This window comes from Triticum aestivum, chromosome 2B, assembly GCF_018294505.1.
Source record: "Triticum aestivum cultivar Chinese Spring chromosome 2B, IWGSC CS RefSeq v2.1, whole genome shotgun sequence".
In the NCBI taxonomy this organism is placed as follows: domain Eukaryota; kingdom Viridiplantae; phylum Streptophyta; class Magnoliopsida; order Poales; family Poaceae; genus Triticum; species Triticum aestivum.
This window is the reverse complement of record NC_057798.1, coordinates 66,370,557-66,390,595: the sequence shown is the minus strand read 5'-3', so window position 1 is coordinate 66,390,595 and position 20,039 is coordinate 66,370,557. Positions and strand designations below refer to the sequence as shown.

General features: G+C 44.4%; 1 protein-coding gene across 1 annotated transcript; it reads left to right on the top strand.

Moving 5' to 3' along the window:
- Positions 1 to 13,849: 13,849 nt before the first annotated feature.
- On the top strand, positions 13,850 to 17,212 carry LOC543187 (omega-3 fatty acid desaturase, chloroplastic). The gene is made up of 8 exons (XM_044465984.1): positions 13,850 to 14,491; positions 14,604 to 14,693; positions 14,803 to 14,869; positions 14,981 to 15,073; positions 15,200 to 15,385; positions 15,528 to 15,608; positions 16,465 to 16,602; positions 16,698 to 17,212. The coding sequence occupies exons 1-8, from the start codon at positions 13,917 to 13,919 to the stop codon at positions 16,884 to 16,886; spliced, it is 1,419 nt and encodes a 472-aa protein (XP_044321919.1). The 5' UTR covers positions 13,850 to 13,916; the 3' UTR covers positions 16,887 to 17,212.
- The last annotated feature ends 2,827 nt before the right edge of the window (positions 17,213 to 20,039 follow it).

Here is a 20,039-nt window from a genome sequence, read left to right as displayed (position 1 = left end):
CTAATCTCGGTGAGACCAAAACTTCACGAAAAGGAAACAGAGAGTTTACATTGTAATCTCGGTAGGACCGATTACACAAACTCAGTGAGATCGATTTTGATAATGGACATACACAGAGAGATCACAATCCCATCTCGGTGAGACCGAGATCCCTATCGGTAAGACCGATTTGCCTAGGGTTTGTGGCAGTGGATATGACATCTGAACTCGGTGGCGCCGGATAGAAATAATCGGTGTGGCCGAGTTGGACTTTAGGTTTAGGTCATATGTGGATGTGGGAAAGTAGTTGAGGGTTTTGGAGCATATCACTAAGCATTATGAAGCAAGAACCTCATTAAGCAACACCTCATCCCTCCTTGATAGTATTGGCTTTTCCTATAGACTCAATGTGATCTTGGATCACTAAAATATAAAATGTAGAGTCTTGAGCTTGAAGCTTGAGCCAATCCTTTTATCCTTAGCATCTTGAAGGGGTTCCTCATCCTTTAGTCCATGCCACTTCATTGTTGAACTTATCTGAAAACATGCTAGGTCAAAGTGTTAGTTCAACAAGAGATATGTTGACATTAGTTACCAAAATCACCTAGGGAGCACATGTGATTTCAATCTCCCCCCTTTGGTAATTGATGACAACATACATCAAATCTTTAGATAGAGGATAACAAGAATAACAAGTAAAGCTTTGGAAGGACATGTAACAAGCATAGGCTTCCCCTACATGTATGCAGGCATGTGAATATGGAATAGGAGCATGTGAATGCATAAGCATGATGGAGTAGGCAATGTGTTACATGTATCTTGGCTATATGCATTAGAGCAAAGAATTTTGGGAAATGTACCTTCATGCTCATGAGTCCTTCTTGCAAACAGTATGTACATTAGCAAGAATTTCTCATACACATGACTGTGATGCATATACTTACCTTGTGGTCTTGGGTTGGCTTAGGATGAAATGAACCTATGAAAATAAGGTTAGATAACACAGATGCATCTACTAGCTAGAGCAAACAAGATGAAACCACAAGAATACCAAGACTAGGATGCCATGTAGAGATTGAGTACCAAGTACTACATTGGATTAGACATGTCCCCAAGGGTAAAGGTGTGCAATGAATTTAAAGAATTTCTTTCCCTTGAGTGTCTTGCTCCCCCTGAATCTAGCATGGGATACTAGGAGAAGATAGGGAACAGAAAATCAGAGCTCAAGGAAGTAACTTAACAGAGCTAATGCAACTAAGCACATATGAACATTTCTTTCCCCTCTAGAAGACATGTAACATCTCTCCTCTTGAACACCAAGCATGTGGGATCATTGAAGATTACTCTCCCCTTGAGTATTCTCTCCCCCTAGAGATATGATAAAGTTGATGTGATCTCTCTCTCTATAGATAAAGTTTTGATGTGATCTCTCTCTCCCCCTTTGACATAAAGGGTCTTCTGGATTTTTTGCCACATGGGTTTGGTCCTTGAGTCACAGATCAAAGCAACAAGAAAAATGTGATGCTGGTAGAGGACAAGATTCATTGAGTGGCAAGTTGTTTTTCCTGTAGTGAGATCGGTAGCACCGAAAGGTTTCGGTGGGACCGAAAATGACAAGCTGGTGTGACCGATTTCATCACAGAGTAAACACTTGTCACCTCAGCTCACTAGACAAGTAAGATCTCATAAGGATTTGCAAGGAATTAACTTAATGATTTGCAATGAATTGGATGCAGGGAATGCAGAACAGAGAATAAACGAGAAGAAACTTAAAAGAAATCTAGATGAAGTTTTTTTTAAAGGGGAAACAAATATGCATGAGACAAATGCAAGAGCACAGAAAAGAACACGAGAGAGAACTTCATCTAGAATTGGTCGGCGACAAAGTCACCTATGTTAGAGTATATTGACTTAGGAGTCAAGTGAGATCACTTGATCATAGGTCATACTCATCGTTTAAGCTCAAAATGGGGTTACCACTTTTCGTTTAAGCATCTTGATGTATCCACATCTTGTCGAGTTGCTTTAACTCATGACTTGGAGTAAAGCTTCTCTAAGATGAAATAACATACCTTGGGTGGTGGTGTTGATCGTGATCATGTAGTTGAACTTGTGTGGGTTGCTCAAGGTTGATGTAGCTCATCAAGAGTTGGGAGAACCACTTGGAATTTGAGTCCATCCATCTACATGGGTTAGTTGCAAGGAAGAGCGCTTGTGTATCCAAGAGGACAATCATGAAACTCAACATAGAATTTGTCAAAGGATATGTGTGAATGGTTTTGTGCTTCCTTGTCTTCAACCACCATTATGTAGAGACTTTGGAGATGTAGAGATTGCTCAATATGTGAGTGAGTTGCAATCTCATAGATTTAGATTCATCCAAGCTCCTACAAGGGTTAGATAACATGCAAGGTGCAAATACATCCAAGACGTAAGATTATCATCATAAGAGAAATATCAAGGATTAGTCATAGGCTCATGTCTTGCATGTATCAAATGGAGTTCCTACTCCAAGTTTGAAGCATCAATGATATTCAATTCTCCTCTCAACCTGCAAAACACTTTCTCATCAAGAGGTTTAGTGAAAATATCCACTAATTGTTTTTCGGTGCGAACATGCTTAAGATTAATGTCCCCTTTGGCAACATGATCTTGAATGAAATGATGAAGAACTTCAATATGCTTAGTTCGAGAGTGTTGCACGGGATTGTGAGAAATCTTGATAGCACTTTCATTGTCACAAAGTAATGGAACATGTTTCACATATATCCCATAATCTTTAAGAGTTTGGGTCATCCAAAGTAATTGAGCACAACATGAACCAGCAGCAATGTATTCCGCTTCGGCGATGGATAAGGATACCGAGTTTTGTTTCTTGGAAGACCAAGACACAAGAGATCTACCAAGGAATTGACAAGTACCTGAAGTGGACTTTCTATCAACTTTGTCACCGGCATAGTCCGAGTCGGAGTAGCCAACAAGATTGAAAGAGGCCCTCTTAGGATACCAAATGCCAAAATTTGGCGTATGAATTAAGTATCTCACTATCCTTTTCACGGCCTTAAGATGACATTCTTTAGGTGCAGCTTGATATCGTGCACACATGCACACACTTAGCATAATATCGGGACGTGAAGCACATAGGTATAACAATGAACCAATCATAGAGCGATAAACCTTTTGATCAACCGATTCACCATCTTTGGTCAAATCAAGATGTCCACTAGTAGGCATGGGTGTAGACATACCTTTGCATTCTTGCATATTGAACTTCTTGAATAAGTCCTTGGTGTACTTCGTTTGAGAGACAAAAGTACCTTCCTTACTTTGCTTGATTTGCAACCCAAGAAAGAATTTGAGTTCACTCATCATCGACATTTCAAACTTCTCCGACACTAGCTTTCCAAACTTCTCACTAAAAAGAGGGTTAGTTGATCCAAATATAATATCATCGACATAAATTTGGCATACAAATAATTCTCCATTAACCCTTTTAGTAAAAAGTGTAGAATCATTTTTCCAATTTCAAAGCCTTTTTCAATAAGGAACTTGGTTAAGCATTTATACCAAGCTCTAGGAGCTTGTTTAAGACCATAAAGAGCTTTGCGAAGTTTGTAAACATGATTAGGTTTCTTAGGATTGATAAAGCCGGGAGGTTGTTTAACATAAACTTCCTCCTCTATTTCACCATTTAGAAAAGCACTTTTGATGTCCATTTGGTACAAGGTGATATCATGGTGATTAGCATAGGCAAGTAAGATGCGAATGGATTCAAGTCTAGCAACGGGAGCATAAGTCTCACCATAGTCCATACCTTCGACTTGTGTGTAGCCTTGGGCGACGAGACGTGCTTTGTTGCGAACTACTTGTCCATCTTCATCTTGCTTGTTGCGAAACACCCATTTGGTACCGACGATGTTGTGGTTGTTGTCGGACTTCTCAACCAATGTCCAAACTTGATTTCTCTCAAAGTTGTGTAGCTCTTCATGCATAGCATTTATCCAATCCGGATCTTCCAATGCTTCTTCAACCTTCATAGGTTCAATGCTAGAGATGAATGAATAGTGTTCACAAAAGTTAGCTAAACGAGTTTTAGAGCGAGTGATTCTCCCGGTTTGGATATCATTGTAGATTTGCTCGACGGGATGGTCTTTAGCAATTCTTGCTCGAACTCGTGAAAGCTTTTGCTTGGGTCTTGGTTGAACATCTTCTTCATCTTTCTTCTTCTTCTTGGCCTTCTTCATTGTTGGCGTTGTCGTTCTCTTGTCGTGGTGGAGAAGGAGGTTGTTGACGTTCTTGGTGTACTTCCTCATTTTCTTCATCTTGGTGTGTCCCACTTGTGGATGCTTCCGTATCAACTCTTGGTTCACCTTGTCGTGAGGTAGAAGCTTCCACTTGGACGGACGAGTTACTCTCCTTCACCTCCGTTGGACGAATCTTGCCAATAGACAAGTCTTGGATTGCTTCCGAGGGGTCTTTGTCTCCTACATCAATTGGCAATTGCTCTACTTGCGAGCCGTTAGATTCATCAAACTTCACATCTACCGTTTCTTCAACCTTTCGGGTGAAATTGTTGTAGACACGGTAAGTGTGAGAGTTTGAGCCGTAACCAAGTAGGAAACCTTCATGAGACTTAGGAGCAAATTTAGAGCGACGATGCTTATCAAGAATGTAGCACTTTGAGCCAAATACTCGAAAGTATCCAACTTGGGGTTTGTTACCGGTGAGGAGCTCGTATGCCGTCTTGCCGAGTAGCTTGTGAAGATACAAGCGATTTGTTGCATGACAAGCTGTCTCAACCGCTTCTGCCCAAAAGTGCTTCGGCGTCTTGTACTCATCAAGCATCGTTCTTGCCATTTCGATGAGCGTCCGGTTCTTCCTCTCAACAACTCCATTTTGTTGAGGTGTGTACGTAGCCGAGAACTCATGTGAAATCCCTTCTTCGTCAAGAAAGGTGTCCACATTTGCGTTCTTGAACTCCGTTCCGTTGTCGCTGCGAACCTTCTTGATCTTCACTTCGAACTGATTTTGAGCCTTCCTAGCGAAGTTTTTGAAGATCTTTTGGACCTGCGATTTGTCATCGAGAAAGAACACCCACGTAAATCTTGAAAAATCATCAACTATAACTAGACCAAAAGAATTTCCACCGAGACTTTTGTAAGCGTTGGGACCAAAGAGATCCATGTGAAGTAGCTCAAGTGGCCTCCTTGTGGTCATGATGTTCTTCACGGGATGCCTTCCTCCAACCTGTTTACCAGCTTGACAAGCACTGCAAAGTCTATCCTTATCAAATATGACATCGTTAACACCAAGGATATGATTTCCTTTAATAAGCTTGTCAAGATTTCGCATGCCAACATGACCTAATCGTCTATGCCATAACCAACCTTTTGAAGATTTAGCAATAAAGCAAGTTCTAGGTTGAGCCTTTTTAGTGAAATCAACAATGTAAAGATCACCTCTACGTATACCGGTAAAGACCATTTTATGATTGTCTCTACGAAACACTTGGCAATCTACTTCAGTAAATAGGACATTGAAACCGAAATCAGCAAGTCTAGATACTGAAAGTAAGTTGTAGCCAAGAGATTCGACGAGCATAACATTTTGAATGGAGCTATCATGTGAGATGGCCACCTTACCGAGGCCAACTACCTTACCCTTTGAGTTGTCACCGAAAGTGACATACTTTCGAGGACCATCATTTTCGGCAAGCTCACGAAACATGTCTTTATCTCCGGTCATGTGATCGGTACATCCACTGTCAAGAACCCATTCCTTTCCTCCTGCCATATATCCCCGAAGATTTGCCATAAGACCAAAGTGTCTCATTGCATCATCAAGATCAAAGTAATCATCATCATCCTCATCATAGTATCCATGTTCAACATCGTCATGTGGTGGATCAATTCCTAGTGAGGGTGATTCGTTAGTATGAGTTTGACAATGTTCTCCTTTATGAAGTCTAGTAGCTTCGGAAATAATATCGCTAATAATTCCAACATTTCCTTTGGCACGCATAAGATTTGTAAGCTCAAATAGACGATCACCAAACATGGAATTATTGGAATTCATCTTACTCAAGGCAATAGGCTTATGAAGAATTTCGTCTAGATTTTTCAATGAATAATTAGGAAATCGTTCCTCAAGAAATTTCCATATAGTGTAGGCACACTCAAGAGTAGGCAATTTTCCAATTAAGTTTCTACGCAAGCCTCTAGTGATAAGATTAATAGTTCTAACATTCCTAATCATGTCAATCGACTCATCAAGGGTAGGATGCATATGATCAACATGAGGTGCACAAGGACTAGCAATGTACTTGTTCAAATGATATTGATTGAAAACTACAAGCATCTCATTTTTCCACTCATGAAAATACTCTCCATCAAGTATAGGCACTCTATGTCTAAGACTCCCCAAAGTAGACTCATCCATCTTCCTCCAATGGTGATTAAACCAAAGAAATGGAGACCAAAGCTCTGATACCAATTGAGAGGATCGAGAAGAGGTGTCTAGAGGGGGGGTGATTAGACACTAAGTGCTAAAAGTAGTAGTTTTTAATTTCTCTAAGTTTAAGTGGAGTTTAGGCACAAGTTTAACAAACACAATACATATCAAGCAAGCATGCAAAGAGTATATGAGCAGCGGAAAGTAAAGCATGCAACTTGCAAGAATGTAAAGGGAAGGGTTTGGAGATTCAAACGCAATTTGGAGACACGGTGATTTTTGAGCCGTGGTTCCGATAGGTGGTGCTATCGTACATCCACGTTGATGGAGACTTCAACCCACGAAGGGTAACGGCTGCGCGAGTCCACGGAGGGCTCCACCCAAGAAGGGTCCACGAAGAAGCAACCTTGTCTATCCCACCATGGCCGTCGCCCACGAAGGACTTGCCTCACTAGCGGTAGATCTTCACGAAGTAGGCGATCTCCTTGCCCTTACAAACTCCTTGGTTCAACTCCACAATCTTGTCGGAGGCTCCCAAGTGACACCTAGCCAATCTAGGAGACACCACTCTCCAAGAAGTAACAAATGGTGTGTTGATGATGAACTCCTTGCTCTTGTGCTTCAAATGATAGTCTCCCCAACACTCAACTCTCTCTCACAGGATTTGGATTTGGTGGAAAGAAGATTTGAGTGGAAAGCAACTTGGGGAAGGCTAGAGATCAAGATTCATATGGTAGGAATGGAATATCTTGGTCTCAACACATGAGTAGGTGGTTCTCTCTCAGAAATGGTAAGTTGGAAGTGTAGGTTTGTTCTGATGGCTCTCTCCACGAATGAAGAGGAGGTGGAGGGGTATATATAGCCTCCACACAAAATCTAACCGTTACACACAATTTACCAATCTCGGTGGGACCGAATCAAGAAACTCGGTCTGACCGATTCAGTAAACCTAGTGACCGTTAGGGTTTTCGGTGGGACCGACATGCAACTCGGTAGGACCAATATAGTTAGGGTTAGGGCATAACATAATCTCGGTGAGACCGATTACACAAACTCGGTGAGACCGATTACACAAACTCGGTGAGACCGATTTTGGTAATAAGCTAACCAGAGAGTTGGTCAGGTAAACTCGGTGGGACCAATCCGCTAATCTTGGTGAGACCAAAACTTCACGAAAAGGAAACAGGGAGTTTACATTGTAATCTCGGTAGGACCGATTACACAAACTCGGTGAGACCGATTTTGATAATGGACATACACAGAGAGATTACAATCCCATCTCGGTGAGACCGAGATCCCTATCGGTAAGACCGATTTGCCTAGGGTTTGTGGCAGTGGCTATGACATCTGAACTCGGTGGCGCCGGATAGAAAGAATTGGTGGGGCCGAGTTTGACTTTAGGTTTAGGTCATATGTGGATGTGGGAAAGTAGTTGAGGGTTTTGGAGCATATCACTAAGCATTATGAAGCAAGAACCTCATTAAGCAACACCTCATCCCTCCTTGATAGTATTGGCTTTTCCTATAGACTCGATGTGATCTTGGATCACTAAAATATAAAATGTAGAGTCTTGAGCTTGAAGCTTGAGCCAAGCCTTTTATCCTTAGCATCTTGAAGGGGTTCCTCATCCTTTAGTCCATGCCACTTCATTGTTGAACTTATCTGAAAACATGCTAGGTCAAAGTGTTAGTTCAACAAGAGATATGTTGACATTAATTACCAAAATCATCTAGGGAGCACTTGTGCTTTCAACGCCCCAACATCTTCAGCGCTTCCATCAGACGATCCACACGACGATGCTTCCCAGGGATACCGTGTAGCCGAACCCACGCCTCCGGTATGACCATTGGCACAATCTCCTCATGCAGGGATTCCCTCACCCGTGCAGTTATGTCGTTGATAGAGAGGAAGAGTTTGCCGCTGGATTTGGCCATGTGCAGCAGGTCGGTCGAGGGGAAAATCACCGAAAATTCATTGTCACCCACCTGAGATATTTGTCAATCCCAGTCACCAGCCACCATGTCCTTTAGCTATTGCTTGAGAATACGAAGCGAAAGCCGGCCCGGATCTGCAGAAATAATCGCTGCATTGTCGATCTTCATTTCCGAGATTTCGTCGATCTCCTTGTCTTCCTCAAACTGGAGCAGAAGAAGCTCTCACCCGAGATGGCACTTCCCATGATCTAGAGGTGCAGGGCCTTTCCACGCGACGGACAGTAGACCGAAGCATGTCCCTCCTCCTTGCACAACACGCACATCGGCTTTAACTTGCACTTGGATTGGTAGTGACCCAAGCGCCCACACTTGAAGCATTCTACATCCGAGGTCTCCTCCACTGGGATGGGCTCGTCGGTCGTGCCTTTGGAGGAAGCCGGAAACACCACTGCAAATGCCTCCGCACTGGCCCGCGGCTTCTTGGCTAACGGATCGCCATGGCCACCCCCACAGTTGGGATGCGCCATGGGTTTCCGCTCCAGCTCCCTGAGCCAGCGCCCCGCCTTCTTCAACCTCTTTCTCTCCTGCTGCTAGATCTACCAAAGGGGAGGAGGACTCCAATCCCCCTCACGCCCTCCTTGCGCAGCAGAAGATCCGCGCGCCTTGCGCTCGTCGCGGCCCTCACGGCCACCCTGCTGACCGCTCATGGAGATTTTTGCCTTCTCACGGAGGGCCTTTTCACGCCGCAGCTCGGCCTCTTGCTCTCCTGCCGCCACCATCAGATGCTTCTCCGCTCTCCGGTCCCCCATCACCGCCGCCGCAAAGGAAATGGAGAGAGGAGGAGGGAGGATGTGAATAGATCTCGCAGTGTGTGAGAGGCGCCGCACCTCACTGATCGATGCGGGAAACCCTAATGATGGGTCGGGGCACCCCTTGCGCAGCCATATATAGCCGCGGCGCATCCTGGGCTCACGGCCTGCCCCAGGCCCACTAGCGCAGTAAAGAAAAATATAAAAGCATTTAGATCACTATTCTTGTTACAAGCCAACTATGTCTCCCTATTAAGAGAAGTACTCCCTCCGTAAATAAATATAAGAGCGTTTAGATTACTACTCTTACAAAGGAAGTAATAAGAAACCCCTAGCTAGAATGTAAGCACCTTCATTCGACCTTCTACTCTCATGACTGAAGCTAATATCATCGGAACTCGAACCCACGCTTTGATCTAATGGGTAATTGATGCACATGACAGCCCCAGATTATTGTTGATTGTCCTGAGTACTAGAATTGCATTATGGATCCCCAAGTCCCGCCGCATCGAGAGCCAGTCCTTCTATACATGTCAATGCTTCCAAAATCTCCAATTCAAAACTAACAGCAGAAGTAATTGATCCTTGGTCAATGTTTTTGCTAATACATGTGTCCACGTTGATTTTAATCCTGCCTGGGGGTGGGGTGGGTTCAACATGAGGCGATCCTTTTTCTCCTCCACCAAGTCCAGGGCAGCAACGGTTAGTTGCACTAGTCCATTGGACACTGCCCTGCCCCCTTTCTCTTCCAATTGTGAGCCTTTGCTAATCGAGTCGAAACGTTGCATAATTATCAAACTGCCTAATCGGTACAACCTACAACAAAACCACTGATTAAGAGGTCACCCCACCTTCTCAGACGCTGACAAATGGTGCACTACATGTGTGCCACTTGTCGCAACCTGTGTGTTTTTCTTTTTTCATAGATTCATCTATTGAAAACGTTTTTATCTCTTGAAACGTGCACCCAAATTATGAACTATTTATAATCCATATTACCCCGTGTACACTATTTTCTTCCACAATCAAGTGCATACACTATTTTCTTCTACAATCAAGTGCATACTTACTTATTTTCCCATTGCAACACACAGGTATGTTTGATAGTTTTGGCTAAATTAGGAAGTGTAATTTTGGGCAGGCCATGAGCAAATGATCTTGGGAGAAAAGAACGTTCGTGTCAAGGTTTTCTCATGGGCGAACGATCCAAGATCCTCATGAAGTCACGGGCGAACCATCCAGGCTGGAACGTTTGGAAGTAGAGAGGGCTTCAAATATCTTATCTGGTCCGGTTTGGGACATACCAAACACCCTTTGGGTACAAAGCAGACCAGAACTCTAGGCCCAGTGATATCTCTTTTTCTTTTCCTTCTATACAAATAAAGTAATCTTTCAGAAAAAAAGAGGAAAGTCAAGGCGACTTCATCTAGATCCTCGGCACCGCCGCCACTTTCGCAATCTCTGATCACCATCGGAGGCCTGTTCTTTCTTTTCTCTATGATTGATGTGCTTTTCTTCCACACCATCAAATTAGCACTGGGCGGCGCGATCAAGGTGATTGTTCCTCCTCTGCCGATAATCTTCCCTCCATGACAAGTAATATGGTGTTTATGTGCACCCCACTGCAGGAGGCTCAAGGCACACATGTGTTTGATATCTTGGGTTACGGCAAGCACAACGACATGGGTTGAACAATGACAGCTACATACGGTCCTGGATTTTCATGTTCGGCGACCACAACTGGGCCATACGCTTCTTCCTTGATGGGTTCAAAAGAGAAGGCTAAGATTATATCGCAGTTTATCTCGAGCTTTTGTGCAACACCGAACTCCTGGCATCTCGCGACATGAGGTTGGTAGACCAGTGCACTAAAATCTCGTACTCAATGCATAAAATAGGACTTTGTATTTTCTAAAATAAATATTATTTATACTAAATTTTTATATGTCCATATAGTTTATTATCAACCTATGATCTTACTAGTATATTTTTTCCATTCTTAGTTGGCATACTTATCCACGTAACAATATTACTAAATATTAGGATACAATTTTCTATATATGATATCATTTTATGTGTTATTATTAACAAAAAAATGAAAAGATACCTGTGCTAAAACTATATTTTATAGCAAACCTTATGTAAGTTTTTTCTTTTTGAGATCTCCTAACTTAACAAAAATATATTTAGACCAAACGAATCCCTATTAAATGTGAGTAAAATCAACATGAGCATGCATTTTGCGGATTAATTTCTGACACTTCCATGAATAATGATGTGTGTGTGTGTGTGTGTGTGTGTGTGTGTGTGTGTGTGTGTGTGTGTGTGTGTGTATTTGTTTGTTTGTTTTGATACCCTTAAATATCTCGGCTATAATCTTCCAGGCATTATCTATCAAAATATCTTGATATATGTTTTCATGTATCATGTCTAGCAAAACTCAAATACAAAAAAAAATGTCTTGACAATGCAATAGTATAAGTACTACACCAAAGTGTAGAAGTGTGTTTCATTGCAACAAACTATCTGGACCGAAGAAAAATACGATAAAGTTAGGTAGCATGGATATCAAGAAGCATCGATTTGTTGTTATCTACACATAATTCAACCTAGTGGAAGCACAAAATTTTATAACTATAAACTAGCAAAAGAATGTTGCAAACATGTGTGTGCATTGATCATTTTCTGATCCAAACAAATTTCATCCATCGATGCAAACAAACTGGGATGCCAAAGCACATATCTGATGCTTAGCAAGCATGGCTATTGGATACATCATATTGAGTATAATCTGTGCACGGTGACCCATGATGATGGAACAATGGTTAATCCACGCAGTGTAATTCCTTTTATTCGGAGGAGGAACTTAGAAGAAGAGAAAAGGATCGAAGGTCACTACTGGTTCTCCGCCCGACGACAGGTACTCCTGTGTCCAGTTCAAACCTCAAGGGTCCAGGCACCTCGTGATGCAACAAACGTTGTGGAGATGGCGGGCACGGCAACCTAATGTCAGGATTGTGCACCACCGAGGTCAGGGCCGCATCGAGAAGTAGGTCGGTATAGAGGACCAGATCTGGGGGCATGGTGGATTGCATTGTTGGGGGTAGATTGTGTCTTCGGTGGTAAGGTGTGAAAGAAACATGGTGTGAAGTAAACAAGGTGCGAACAAGATGGATCTAGGCCGTGTAATCGGATAGGATGAGGGCGACTATGTTGACGGCGAGCTCCGTGCGAAGGAGGCATGGGAGAGGAAGAGGTTTGAGAGAGATAGAACGGGAGGGGATCACAGGCTAGCGTCAAATATGGGTGGATAGCACGGCTGGGCCTCAATCGTGGGATTAATTAGAAATGAAGGGATCACATGTGGTCTGATGATTTCCAACTAGACTACTGATAGGAAGTGTTTCCTATTATTATATGAGGTTTGTTCCAGTGCAACTCCTTCCCCCCTTAAAAAGTGTATGGGTATTTTAACATACTTAATAAATGATGATGATTTATCTTAGATTTTTAGTTCAGCTTGACTTAAAATTCAGAGTAGGCCACCTGTCATGAATAGCGGTAAGGTCGAAGCGTCAGAAGTCGTGTAGGGCACCAAACTAAAGGGTTAGTACCCGTCGAACTATTGCTAAAGAATCTTTTAACATGATTGAAGCAACAGTCCTATCTATGCTCAATTGTCGAAACATTTTCCTTTTCTAATAAAATAGCATGTTCCTCTAGCGCTGGCATTAGAAACTACAGAAGACAGGGATAATGGTTCCTCACACAAATTAGAAATTAGTAAACATGGAATCGAAGATTAAGAACCATTCTCAATATTAAGAGAGGTGGCTAGAATTAGTTGGTTTGTGTGAGCAACATTGGTGTTGGAAGAATCCGTGGTGGTTTGCCGCTGTTGTGCCGAAGGAGAAAGAGAAAACGAGAGATTAGGAAAGAGAAAGGGAGAGATAAATAGACTGGTTAAGCAAAAGGACTATACTACCCTTATGTTGAACCGATATGGAATACACTAAAACTTTTAGTGGGGTAGGGGTAGTAAAGCAAACCTACGGGACCCTTATGAATTTCTTAATACATCGCCAGGAGACACTTGAGGCAAAAGAACGAATTTCATAATTCACTCTTGTGCACAACAATTTCTTATTTTTTTGTCAACTCTCAGCTTCTTTCACAACTGTTTCTTTAACAAGAGCAGTCTCGTAGCTAATCGCGTTTGTACCAAAGAGAGAATAAGCCCGTGGATCATGGGTGAAAGCGCGCGAGGGCGGGGGTCAACCTACTCATTATAGATGGGCTTTCTCTTCTGTGTCCATTCTTTCTTTTGCTGTAAAGATAAAAGGAGATTTTTTTTTGGAACTGCTTACGTCGAGGAACAACAAAGAGCAGTGCGGTATTGTTATGGTTGGTTGCATCTGATGTTGACACCTTCTCTCTAACATGTCTAGTTGTGGCTCTCAACAAAAAAAAGTTGTGATGCGCATGTCGTCGTTTCCCCCCGATTCGTCGACCTTCACGTGTCGGTGCAGCTGCGTTTTATTTTGTCATCAACAAGAATGAAAGAAAGTATCATGGTTTCCATTCCAAGCAGAAGCAGTTGTGTTTGGTCCATTCCATTTGCCACTGGCTTTGATATTTGGTGGATTCAGAAGATATCAAGACCAATCACCAAGTGCAAACGCTCCTCCTCCGGTGTGAGCCACACAGAGCGGGGAGGCCCTCGTGTCCGGCTCGTGGTCGCGGGATGCCGAGGCCCACGCAGCCCGGCCCACCGAGCCGTGGCCACACACTACTATATGCTCGGATACGGCCGCCTCACCCGCCGGCGCAGCAAGCAGCAGCAATGGCGCGCCTGCTCCTCCCCCAATGCTGCTGCGGCCTCACGCCCCTGCCCCTCCCGCGCCGCGCCGTCGCGCTCCCTCCCCCGCCGTCCCTCCTCCCCTCCTCCGGCGTCGCCGCGTCCCGCCGCGCGCTCTCCCTCCGCGTGGCCGTCGCCGCGCCCGCCCGCCTCGTCACGGCCGAGGACGACGGCTCCGGCTCCTCCTCCCGGGCCCAGGGTGGTGACGAGGGCCCCTCCGCTGACGGGTTCGACCCCGGGGCGCCGCCGCCGTTCGGGCTGGCGGACATCCGGGCCGCCATCCCCAAGCACTGCTGGGTCAAGGACCCCTGGCGCTCCATGGGGTACGTGGTGCGCGACGTCGTCGTCGTGCTCGCGCTCGCCGCCGCCGCCGCCCGCCTCGACAGCTGGCTCGCCTGGCCCGTCTACTGGGCCGCCCAGGGCACCATGTTCTGGGCGCTCTTCGTCCTCGGGCACGACTGGTGCGTCGCTTCTCCGGCCTCAGTTTCTCCGTCCTTGAAAATTAAAAATTTCTGTTCAGAGGAGCTCACCGTCTCTCTGTCTCTCTTTTCATGGTGGTGTCTGCTGCTGCAGCGGCCATGGGAGCTTCTCCAACAACGCCAAGCTCAACAGCGTCGTCGGCCACATCCTCCACTCCTCCATCCTCGTGCCTTACAATGGCTGGTACGCGCGCATCAACACCTTCTTACACCTCGACCCCCTTCTTGTTTCTGATAATGTTGCAATAGCTTTGCTGTCAGTAAAAGCTTCTCTTTTCCAACTAAATCTGCAGGAGGATTAGCCACAGGACGCACCACCAGAACCACGGCCACGTCGAGAATGACGAGTCCTGGCATCCGGTACGTGGGTTACATTCCAAGTTGTTGCTGCTTACTTTGCTCATGTTCTTAAGGAATCTGATTAACCATGGTGTTATCGTGTTTTGAATCAATTGCTGCTACAAATTTCAGCTCCCCGAGAAGCTGTACAGGAGCCTGGACAGTTCCACCCGGAAGCTTCGATTCGCGCTACCGTTCCCGATGCTCGCGTACCCATTCTACTTGGTGAGACCAAACAAGCCCAAATGACCTTTGATCCTACTTAATTTTGCTGATTAAACTGCTCACAAAGTAACATATGTTTGGTAAAATTTGATTGCTGACTGTATTATTTGTGTTCAACCTGTGCAGTGGTCAAGGAGTCCAGGGAAATCAGGCTCGCATTTCCACCCGAGCAGCGATTTGTTCCAGCCGAATGAGAAGAAGGACATTCTGACGTCGACGACATGCTGGCTTGCCATGGCTGGCCTGCTCGCTGGGCTCACCGTCGTGATGGGGCCTCTTCAGATACTCAAGCTCTATGCTGTACCCTACTGGGTATGTGTGTGTGGCCCTTGTTGCATTTGTAGCCTTAGGTCCTGCCAGAAGTTCTGATTCTTGTGGATAGGTGGATTGGGTTGTGCCCTGTTGTGGGGGTGGCCAGCAGCTTACCAAGTTTCCTTGCTGAATTTCCCTGCAGATTTTTGTTATGTGGCTGGACTTTGTCACCTACCTGCACCACCACGGCCACAACGACAAGCTTCCCTGGTATCGCGGAAAGGTAAAATTAACAGAGCAACCATGTCTGGAATTGCGAGTTACTCCCTCTGTAAACTAATATAAGACCTTTTAGATCACATAATCTGCGTAACATTGTGCCAAACTAATGCGTCGATTATCATTTCGACCGCTTAGTGTGTTGTTCAGCAGTATAGCCCGGCCCAATATCTAAAAGCCCTGCTAACTACTCCCTCTTGTCCCAAAATATAAGACGTTTTTAACACTACACTAGTGTCAAAAATGTTCTTATATCATGGGACGGAGGGAGTAACGTACAGTGTAGCTGTGCTGATTGGGTCATTGGGATAGCGTGAAGTATAATTGCTAATTGAAATAACTCTTTAAGCTGTCAGAGTTGACCACAGGCCGTATCAGATAAAACTTGGGATTGAACAGTCTGAATAAACATTAAACTTGACCTCTTACTTGATAAATGAGTTTTGTTTGGCAAGCATAAAAGAGGTGCAGTTACCGTATCTTAGTTTAGTCAAAATAGCAAAGTTACAGAACTATGGAAGGATATCAGAAGCCACCTTTTCAGCCTTTCATCATGACAGCTGGAAGATAACGTAAGGCATATCTAGCCACATAAATCGCCAATTGTTGTCCATACGTTGGACTGCATTTTTCACTGTCCGTCTTCTGTATATGTATGTGATGTGTATATGTGTGGTAGTTATTGAAAGTAATTCACTTTTCTGTGGAAAAGGCATACTTTACCGCCTTCTATCACGGGCAACATCCAACCAGAAATTTAAAAACTTCAGATTCATGATTGTCATTGCTCGAACCATTCAAAAGATTACCACTGCTGTATGTCATCACTGAGATACTGTCTGTGTTGCTATGTGAACCAGGCATGGAGCTATCTGCGCGGGGGGCTGACGACGCTTGACAGGGACTACGGGTGGCTCAACAACATCCACCATGACATTGGGACTCACGTGATCCACCATCTTTTCCCGCAAATCCCGCATTACCATCTAGTGGAGGCGGTAAGAATGGAATCCTTTGATATTCCCTGCACATCGTTGTCTTAGCAGGAACCTTACCTTACCAATACATGGTCTTGGTTGTGCTTGTCTTGCAGACTGAGGCGGCGAAGCCAGTGCTGGGGAAGTACTACAGGGAGCCGGACAAGTCTGGCCCGTTCCCATTCCACCTGTTTGGCGCACTGGCACGGAGCATGAAGAGCGACCACTACGTCAGCGACACCGGAGACATAATCTACTACCAAACTGACCCAAAACTCGCCGCTGGTGCACACACATCCGATTAACAACATCAAGCATACTCTTTGAGCGGATGCTGCTCACCATCACCTGACCGAGTAGCCCTCTGCTGCCTCACCTTGCCAAGTTCCTCAGCATCCGGCAAATCAAGCAGGTGGATGGCGTGGATGCTAGCCCGGCATATTGGATTTTTGGTTGTACAATAGGCTTGAAGCCACGATAGAATAGATTATGTGCTTGTAAGAAACAAGTGATTCTTTGGACCAGAGCCACGGTAGCTCTAAAAAGATTGGAAAAACTTGCCTGATCAAGGGGCATTCATTGTTCGATACTACAGCACCTGTTATACAATTATAGAGCAGTATTTATGTCAGCTGGTCCATATGCATATACTACTGCTGTGAAGATCTCAGCTTAACTCCAGATCATCTTTGCACTAACATGTGAAATAGTATTTACGCGTGTTGTCGTTGTCGTGAATTTTGTTGCATCTGTCCTAGTGGTTGGTCAGTTGTCCTCTTCAGAACGCAGGGTTGGCTCATTGCTGACCACAGGCTAGCTGTGGCTGTCTGCCTGCAGATGGGGTCATATGGGTTCTGTGATCCTTGAGCTTAGTTCTTGACTTTCTGTGGTCCTCCTTTTCTTCTTCTTAGAATGATCATCAGATTTCTGTTGAAAACTCACCATGCTACCATTGAAATTCTAGCTGAGCTCTGTGTTACCACTGAAGCCGAATTATTGTCGGAAACTCCAGATCTTGTAATGCTGGAGGTGGTGTCATGCCGAATAAAAGTCTCACGCTGTTTTTCTGGTCTTGTCCGTTGCAGATTTTGCGGGTTGTCATCGAGTGCTTAGGCTTTCTTTGGTGGTGCCGAGTTTGGTTTGGTTGTATGGAATCCTTCTATACTGCTCAATATCATGCATTAAGCAAGCAAAATGAAGATGAAAATCAATGACATTAGTTTTTGCACAATGTCCTGCAAATTAAGCAATCTAACTCGCACTTCCCAAGACCAACAAGACCAACAGGTCGGATGGCTCATACATCTTTAAAAAAAATGTTGATGTTGGTTTCTTCAACGGATGTTTGGACAAGCAACAAGTGCAGAAGTTGGGCCTAGAGGCAAGGCCTACAAATGATGTAATCTCGGATTTTATCAACGACCTTTGTTATCCTTGTGTGTGTTAGTTTCTTAACTCCAATATACTTCACTTAATAATAAATAAACAAAACCAGACCATTTTTGAATGAAAAATACACTGAATACAACCTTTTGTACTATTAATCCTTGTATGATAATGTGATCTTCCTACCAACTAACAAGTAGGGCTGGAATTCCAGAACTAGAAGACATAGAAAAACCATGCACATGTGTTATAAGATCACATATCGCAAACAATAACACCACAAACGAGAAGAAAATATTAACAACACTACACATTTATATAAGGTAAATGAGCTAATCCGACCAACTGATCCGGGTTTTGATTCGGCGGGGCACACGAGACCTCGAGCATCGCAATCTCCTTCACATCACAACTGCATTTCTCTCTTGCGCATCGAGAGTCGGGACTCGACACCATCCATGTGACACCCCACGTCAGCCCTGACATGTGGGACCGCCTTGGCAGATAGGCTACAAAATTAAAAAAAGGCAAAACATGTCCCAGGTCTGACAGAAGAGTCTTAGTTAAGCAAGGTAATCCTTGTAAAATTGCAAAAACAAAAATGGGGGTAAAAATAGAATTAACTCATAAACAAGTTTAAACATACTCTCATGTGGATGTAGTCAATTAGAATATATTTTTCTATTTCATATGTAAATTTGAAGGGTATATTAAGAATTTTATCAAGCATGTTGGTGTGTGGGTTGGTCGGGGGCTGGGGATCCCCCTTGCTCCTTCACCACATTGGCCTAAATCAAATCAAGTCACAGAGAGGTCGAACCTGGCCTTATTTACTACCTGGTAATTTACTATCACGTTTGAGGACATGGGATGGGAGCGGGGAGAGTGCACCCGATATTCTTCCGAACCGAGCGTCATCAGAAGAACAGGTACACCGCCGCGTTGATAAATCGTATGCGAGGCATACGAACCCGATATTCATTGCTCCGTAGGATTCACAACTAACGTTTATTATCCTATGGTAATCAGACATGTCGAATGCCATGACTATGGGAGGTGGGTGATGACTATGTTGCAACCCGCGAGGGACAGCGGTGGGGTGATACCGACTGGTTTCCTCTCTCTCACACAGCCATGAGTGTAGTATTTTTTTTATCACCAAGCGAGTTAAAGGGGTGGGGGTTATCATTGTATTCACCACTTGAGCTCCATGGCATAGCACAAACATGTGGTGGTGGTGGTGGTGGTTGTGTCTCTCCCTCTCTGTGTGTGTGGGGGGGGGGGCATCGGTCCTCTTCCTGTTTTGATATTTTTTTTCCCTTTCCATCTTTGATTTCTTTTTTTCTCAGGTTTCTCCTCAAAACCAACTCAAATGTCACATGATATTACCGAAATGATAAGTGCCACACGTGTGGCACAAAGGAGTTTGACCCACACATTTTTCCTGCCGCACGTGTGGCACAAAGTATTTTGTTCCACACTCCCATCTCTTCCACATATGTATGCACACAAGAAAGAAACATATGAGGTCAGCATGAATCATTTTGTATTTTCAATCTTTAAACCATCTTATCTCTTAAATGAAAAATCCGATTAAATTTTTGTTTTGGCCATTAAATCCACTGCAACGAGATCTTCAAAACTAGATCCCATTGATATGTTTTTTTGTGTGTGTGTGTGGGGGGGGGGGGGGGGGGTCAAAAGTTACCATGTCTATAATACGTAAACTGACGTGGTGTTTACAATGAAGTTGCCATGATTTGTTTCAAATTTTGTTTTCTTCTAGATTTAAAGCTATCATTGTATTTCAACTACTTTTCACTCATTAGCGAGGGTCTCGGTGAGCTGTGCTAACGACCCGTGGACCCCGAGCAGATATCCAACGCGCGCGTGCGGGGGGGGGGGGGGGGGGGCAGTGTGGTGTGCGGCATGGCGTGCTCCTGGGATACAGATGCGTCAAGGAGATTCTCGGGTGCATCTCGATGTGCGGCGGCGCGCCGGGGGAGGGGCTGTGGGTCCGGTGGAGCGGTTGTCGCCATTGTGGTGTTGCGCATGTGTGACTCTTTTTTGTG